Source organism: Malaya genurostris, chromosome 3, assembly GCF_030247185.1.
Source record: "Malaya genurostris strain Urasoe2022 chromosome 3, Malgen_1.1, whole genome shotgun sequence".
Classification (NCBI taxonomy): Eukaryota; Metazoa; Arthropoda; class Insecta; order Diptera; family Culicidae; genus Malaya; species Malaya genurostris.
In genome coordinates this window covers 13,606,344-13,614,176 of record NC_080572.1, presented here as the reverse complement: position 1 = coordinate 13,614,176, position 7,833 = coordinate 13,606,344, and the positions used below count along the sequence as shown (strand labels likewise).

The 7,833-nt window shown below is 39.4% G+C and overlaps 1 protein-coding gene across 1 annotated transcript; it reads left to right on the top strand.

Moving 5' to 3' along the window:
• The first annotated feature begins 466 nt into the window (after nt 1-466).
• On the top strand, nt 467-5,140 carry LOC131435922 (uncharacterized). The gene is made up of 5 exons (XM_058604216.1): nt 467-1,302; nt 1,360-2,915; nt 3,010-3,754; nt 3,832-4,038; nt 4,111-5,140. Exons 1-5 carry the CDS (start codon nt 634-636, stop codon nt 4,957-4,959), a joined length of 4,026 nt encoding a protein of 1,341 aa, XP_058460199.1. The 5' UTR covers nt 467-633; the 3' UTR covers nt 4,960-5,140.
• The last annotated feature ends 2,693 nt before the right edge of the window (nt 5,141-7,833 follow it).

Here is a 7,833-nt window from a genome sequence, read left to right as displayed (position 1 = left end):
AAACTAGGTTGGATTAGTTTTAAATTACCCAAACTTATCTAGACTAGTTGGGATTAAATGAGATTAGAGAAACTTATTTTGGAATGACATGAGTTTATTAGTATGAGATTGTCTAGAGTTTAGAGTGATCGCTGTTTGACGTTGATTTTAAATACACAGTGCTGTCTCTGTAAATATTTATTGAAGATGAGGTTGAAAAAACACGGAAACATGCTCTGAAAATTTTCATTGGTGAGCTAGAATTATACATTTTATTTATTAAACTTGTTTTCTGATTTTCTTTATACTTGGCATCATTGCTCGCGTACCCTGCAAAGGTTTTTTTTTCACAACGTTCGGGGAGCAACATCAAAATCAGCCAATCAGAAACTGGTCCATTTTGGAACAAAAGCTACATGTACTTAATTCTCAGTGTAGATTTTTAACTTAGTTTTACCGCGGGGTTTGTTTTGACGGCAAATTTCGTTGCGTTTAGCGCCCTCTATCAGGTTTGTTTTACATTTGTGGACTGAAATCGTTTATTAAACAAAGTAAAAGTAGGTATTTTTCCCTGAAAAAATCAAATAATAAGTAAGTTTTCCTATGAAAAAAATCTCGCAACGTAACTAGAATCATGTTATCGTTTCGTGAAATATGTACTCCTGCATTGGTTTAGCCAACAATGGCCAACCTCGTACGAACTCAGTTCAGAGAAAATTTTCAACCCTTCCCCCAAACGTAAATGGCCGCCGGCGAGGAACACTAGAGATCCGCCTTCCTACTAAAGGCATTCGTTGGAAAAGTGCTAAAAGCTACTCAGCTGCTGATATTCAACTGATCTGGTGGGGTCAACCGAAAAAACTGCCTGATTCGGAAAGTACCCGGTTACATTGGGAACAGGGCAAAACGCGGTCTGTTTTGCAAATTCCTTATGGGATTTTGACCAGCGAGGAACTATTTCGGAAGTATTTGCAGGCAGCGGAACCAGTTTATGTACGACTGGTGTCAAGCAGAACTAGCAGCTTAATTGGAACTGCTTTAGTTCCAATTCCGGTTAAAATAGTAAATTTTCGTACGGGTGAATTTGTTCAAATAGAAGCTACTAGCAGAGGAGAGATTCTCAGCAAAACTGGTTTTAAGCTTGGAGAAATTTGTTTTGAGTTTAATTTAAAATTTGATAAACTTTGCCAAAATCAGGATAAACAAAACAAAGAGACAATGGTGCAGAGTTTTAAAAAGGAGCTACCGATTATAGCACCGAAACAGGATCTAGTTGTACAAGGCGATTCAGTTGTAATGCAAGTAGCAAATTATACACACGAGGTATGTAAAATAATCTGATATATTGACCTAGTTTGAACCGATGTTGAATTTCAACAGGTGAAACAATTTCGCTCTTTGGATCATCATTCACGCGACAAAGTGCTCAATTATTTACTTGGAAAAGCGATGTCTGGTTCTGAAGACGACACCTTAAGTGAAATATGTAGCATTTCTCCAACGGCGAGCTTGATGGACGCATTAAGCAAGTTTGATACTGCACCGCAGTGCAGAAAAGGAGAGTACCTGAAATTCGTTGATTCCGTTCTGTTTTGTATTGAAACGCTAAAATTTACAAAGGCAGGGTTGAATGAAATTTTTCAAAAATCAAAAACAACATCCTCACCATATATTGGTTTTATGGTTAAGGTTGAAATTCCTTTCCAATCCAGTTCCAGGTCAACAATCAAGTTCAACTCCACGTCGATTTCCGATGATGGAGAAACATTTTTTAATGGAAAAGCAACCACCAAAATAAATTGGCCACAAAAAATCGACAACTTTCAATTTGAGTTTGTGGTCTATTTAGCCCTAGGTCAAGTTGTTCATCATCGATCATCAAAAAAAATTGTTCTGTTAGGTTCTGCCACTGTTAAACTAGACGAACTGTTGAACAATCGATTTTCTTGCTACAAACGATGCCCCGTTAGGTTGGTCGCAGACGACATTGCTCTTGGAATGCTTACCGTTCGGTTAGAGCTAGGCGCCCGAGGGCTTCATTTCGGCGCGGATTTAGTTGATGCCGTGATGTTGGGAAAAGAAAATATTTCAATTAGCAGCACTTCTAGTGAATGTGACATTTCTGAGCCGTGTTGGTCATTTAAATCATCTGCAATCAAGTGTTGTAATAAACTTCCAAATTGGAATAATTGTCGAGGCCGCCCTATCTGTTGCACTCTAGACGAGCGCAAGTCGAATGAATTAACCGAGAAAACCGTTCAAAGCCAGGGTTTACCACCCCAACAGCAAATTGGTTCGGGATTACGCTCTCATTCAGAGAAAACTTCAAGCATGCCGGATTCTAAAACCATGGCCTCCAAAGATGAGACGGAGGAGCTGTCGAGAAGTCTTTTACATGGAATACTTCATTTTGGACATCTAAAGGATGCTCCGGCTCTTCAAAACGGTGGATACTTTTTAGTAATCCACGGTTTCTGGTCGAACGAGGATAGTCCGGTGCTAACTACAGAACATTGTCAGAACCAGAATTCTTTCAATTATTTGATCACTTTCCCGGTAATACCGCATGCAAGCTTTTTGGAGAGAACCAAGAACCAACACATGTTGGTAGAGCTCTGGCAAAAATCATCGGATGCAGCCGAATCACTTGTGGGCGTCACACGGCTTCCGCTGCATCAATTTTATATAGCGTTTCGTGACGCTCAGTTGACGGAACACTTGGCTCGTGCCAAACTTCCAGTAATTTCGATCGATGGATGGAGCGGCATCGGATCACCTCTGGCATCCGATCCTTGCGGACAAGTTCAGGCCGTTCTAGCTATAGGAACGGAAAATCAGATCGAGTACTTCAAGCTATCCCGTGGCTTTAAGCACACTTCCGGCGATGCACCAGTTATTGGAAATATGCCGACGGTTCCAGGAAAGCAATTGTTAAGGTAAGTTTATTTTACTGTGGCAATTTCTGATTTTGGTTCTTTTAATGAAGCATATTATTGAGTGATTCTTCTTTTAATTTGTGTAACGTTTCAGTAATGCTCAAGCAGGGCAAACGTCATCAATTCCGACGAACTCCCCTCCACCGGAATGCATGATAACTCCATCGACAGCCATTTGCCAACAGCGTAGTCAGGACGACTACAATCCAGTAAATACTTCTAACACCGGCAAACAGCAATCCGAAGTGGCTAATATGCTTTCGGCTTTCATTGAAAATCTAGCTCAACGGTTGCCGATTTCGTCGGAACGTAGCACTGCTCCGTGTTACGATCAAAACTTTGCCGAAACGAAAAGTGTTCCCTCGTACCACTCACAGGCAAATCAACCGCAGCTTCGGCAGACGTCCGACCTGCTAGAAAATCTACAACGGGCCTTGACACAGCAAACATCAGCAACCACAGCTCCTGATAAGCCTGCTGACTCTGGTCCACAATGCTTCAAAATTTCTGATCATGCTTCCCGGGATAAACTGTTCAAAGTATCCGTAGAAATCGAACAAGCAGTCAATTTACCGAAGATGAATGTTAGTAAAAAATATGGTAAGCGTAATAAGAATAGGAATTCTGGAACATGTACAACTTCTGGAGGAAATCAACGAATCGAAGTAGAACCAAGTTCGTACGTAACATTCGAAGGATATAATCTGCAACCTGGAACGGCAAATACGGTGAAGTCTCACGAAGGAATTGTCTATACAACAGCTGTCGTCGAAAATTCTTCGAATCCAAGCTGGCATAAAAAGCTCGAGGTATTTTTACCGGTGGATTTGATGATTAATGTAAGTAACAAATCAGCGATGTTAGGGAAGGATGATGGTTTATTGATTTAATAATGTTTTTTTTACTGCGTCTTTAGGACGAGAAATGCTTTATTTTGAAGGTTTGGCGTAAAGCAGTCAATAACAACGACTTAGCCAAATGTCGAATGTTACCGGCACCAATGGAAGATGCGGTTGTAGGTTTCTCATCTGTAGATCTGAGTGTTCTGATGAACGGAATGCCTTGCATTCTTGGTTGGTATAACATAATGGATTTCTCAGGTCGATGCAACGGCCAGATAAAGGTATAAAAAAGCTGACATCAATTCACACTCGTAACTTACTAAAAATGCTGATTCTTCTTCTACATACTTTAGGTTAATATCACTCCAATGGAGAACGTATCGCTCTATAAAAATTTAAACGAAAGTATCAATTTCCAAATACCACTTTCGATCGACGTTGAATGTGCAGGTCTCGATGCGGGTAATACCTCACTTAGTCGTGCCCTTAAACGTAAATTTACTGAATTGGAAGAAATCACCCAACGATTGAAAGCTCGCCTGTTCGATGTGACCGGTAATGAAAACGATGATCCAGATGAAGAGTTCGAAAGGGATCTAAATACCGAAGCCAATGAGACCGATGATGACGGATGGGTAAACCCATCGGAAGACACTATCGAACAAAAACCTAACCGACAGTATCCGAACGGAGCACTAACGATGACGACAAATACTTCCTCTTATTCGATGTCATCGGATAAGAAGGTTGCAGAGCGTAGTTTGACCGGGTGTTCGGATCATTCCTCGCAGCAGTCTGCTATGGCTGCTGCTATTGATCAATTGGAAATAGAGAAGCTTCTTAAAAAGCATGATCTCGACACACTGATCAATCCGAATATTCTGAAAAATCTGCTGAACCCAGCAATTGTGTCCACCTCGGAATCTACACCGATGAGCAATCCATATGAAAACATCGCAGGAAGTGGTTCACCTGCAGAAACTAGTGAGGACGCCGATATGAGTGAAGGCTCGGCCGAAGTGGGTGGATCAATAGCTTCAGACAGGGTGAAATTAATTTCATCAGCTTTGCAAAGAACAACTATTTCGGATGCTTGCGAACCGACCACTAGAACCAGTTCGAATTCAAATAGCGAGCGGTGCGAGCATCAAAATCAACGAGAAGCACCAGAGGGAGAACCGATGAAGATCAACGATAAGTAAATTTTACAATTTATTTTACAAAAGAAACGATCTATGTAATATTTTTACGTCAATTGTGGTTAGCATATACGAACAAAACAAACTTTGACGACGGTGAATATGCATCACTATTGAGCTAGAATAATCGAAAGTATTTGCTGGTATCATTATGCCTATAATAATAAAAAACACTGCAAACTGATTGGAGGGGTTCGATCGGATAGATGGAAAAGAAAGCAATAAAGTATGTTGAGTACCTGATAAAACAAATCTACCATCTAAATCACAGATCGCTTATCTTCTGAAGTCTCGGACGAGATCGAGAACTATGAATAGATCCACTGGATTTTTGCTTCCATGTACATATCAAAACACGCGGTTTTTATTTGTGCTTCAGGGGTTGATTTAAGAACTGTAATGTCTTCAGAAGAAGTTCTTCAAATAAATACTAAACCTTGATAAAATCAGTCCAATTCTTGTGATTAACGATGGTTATTTTCCTACACTGAAAAAAAATCTTGCAACGAAAACTCTGATATTAATTTTTTAGTTTAAATTATTTCCAGTGGAAAATAAACCCAAACAACTTTCCGTCCGTCAAATTTTGAAATGGGCCGCAGCTTTAATTAAATTTAACTACTCGACACAAAATAACCACTCAAGTGTCAGATTTCAACCATAAGTTAAAATTAACCGCGGAATTGGTTCACAGCCTAAATATACAAAAACCAACATCTCAAAAATGTGGAATTATGTGGAATCAATTTTAGCAACATTTGAAAGTATGATCAAAACCAGGGGTTCCTAAACTATTTTGAGTCATGAACCCCTTTACTAAAATTAACTTATGCTTCAGACCCCCATACACAAATTCCATTGAAAATTCAATTTCTTAATATTGATGTAAAATACTTACCAATTTCTGCGGATGGTCAAATTAACACAACTTTTTTAGAGTAAATATTTCAAATAACAACCTATATCAAACAATAGGGGGTCGATTTCTAGACCTCGTCGACCCCCATAGTCAGTTTTTGTTTACGTTGACCCCCGCAAAAAGGATATCGACTCCAAGGGGTCTACATCGACCACTTTGAAAATTTACTGCGAATTTACCGCCCAAAATTAATCGACGTCAACCGATGCGAATTTACGGAATAAAAATAAACGACGTCATCGATCGAAGCGCCGTCTGCATATCATTGTTGGTGTTATCAGAATTATGTTATTAGATTTAGATGTAATGTGTGAAAATTTACAAGTCAATCGTGCGATTCAAGCTGAAAATCTGAAATTGGTCTTCAGCAAACCCATCCGCGAGTGTTTAATTTATTTAATTTTTTCAGTAACGGTGTGTCATCTCGCGTTGTTTACAGCAATGCGAATAGGAAAATCAAGATACTGGCGAGATCGTTCCTTAGAGATGTTTCACTTTTTTTTATTTACAATGTCATCATATTTCTCCTTACCAAAAATCGGTTTAGACTAAATTCTGTCAAGCTCTTTTTTGATAAATGGATCTTTTTTTCTTCGGGTTAAACGCGCGCGTAAAGTTTATAACCGTGCAGATATTTCTTGCGACCGTGCTCAACTAAGACGTATGTAAATATAGTTTAGATTACAAGGAGGATCCATGTGGTATTTTATTATGTTGTTTAGGGAGTACGTATCGACATTAATACGTTTCGCGTAAGGCGTTGTTCGATTGATGTTGATCGAGTGATATCTTGCCGTTATTACAGATGTCCATTAAAAAAAAACTGAACACAATGAATTAAATGTATAAATTGATAGCTAACCTCCTCATAGCTACCTGTCCGGAGTTTTACGAGTTTCGGAAGGAATTTCGTATTATAGTAGGAAATCGCGCTGAAGTAATCTTAAAGATGATTGCGTTAAGCTATAAGATGCCGAGGGCAGACAAATTTTCCAGTTTGTAAAATATTCAGTTAGAGCGTCCAGACCTGTCTGTAGTTTATTCTTCAGAGCATTAATGACACGACCTTTGTAAAGAATGGCAGTATTATCAGCAAATTGTGACAGAACACCACCACTCGGAAGAGGTGGGATATCTGATGTAAAATGTTGTGTAGGATGGGACTTAGGATACTTCCTTGGGGTACACCAGCAGGAATAGTAAATATTTCTGTAAGTGCATTATTCAGAGAAACCTGGAATGCTCTATCTGCAAGATAATTTTTGATAAGATACATCGGAAAATTATACCGATGTAGTTTAAACACCAGGCCATCGTGCCACACATTATCGAATGCCTTTTCAATATCCAATATTGCCTTGGCAGTCGATTTGTTTTGCTGGATGACGTTGTTAACCCTTGTGAGGTGGTGGATGGTGGACCTTCCTTCCGGAACCCAAACTGTTCTTCCAGTAATATATCCTGTTCATCTGTGAAAGCAAGAATTCGCCTTTGTATTGACTTTTCAAACAGCTTGGATAGGGCAGAGAGGTCAACCTCAGCTACGCTATCAGCAACGACTCTTTCATGTGGAATAATAATGTTGAGTCCTAAATTGTGAGAACACACAAACTGCTGGCCTAGCGCAGTTGCGTCCTGTGGTGACATCATAGGAGGAATACGCTTCTGTTTTTTCCTAAGCACCTTCGTTAAGGACCAGAAGGGTTTTGAATGTGGGAGAATTTGTCGAAGCTTTTGCTGGAAGTTCCTGTTCGAAGCTCAGTTATCCAGTTAGCTCGTGGATTATCCTAGTTAAGTTGTTATAAGAGGTCTTCTTATCTAGGATGCCACACGGAGAACCCTTCGATCATAAAATTGCGATATTGCAGTTTTTGATTTTTGCGATTGTTGATTTAACTAATTTCTTTTTGATTCAACATATTCAAGTAGTTGAAAAATATGTTGTTTTGAATGCTGTC

Bases quoted from the DNA above. Each gene is read 5' to 3' on its own strand.
- LOC131435922 (XM_058604216.1), top strand. From the start codon at position 634: ATGTACTCCTGCATTGGTTTAGCCAACAATGGCCAACCTCGTACGAAC. The intron at 2,916-3,009 runs GTAAGTTTATTT...GTAACGTTTCAG, and splicing joins CCAGGAAAGCAATTGTTAAG to TAATGCTCAAGCAGGGCAAA. The intron at 3,755-3,831 runs GTAAGTAACAAA...CTGCGTCTTTAG, and splicing joins CGGTGGATTTGATGATTAAT to GACGAGAAATGCTTTATTTT.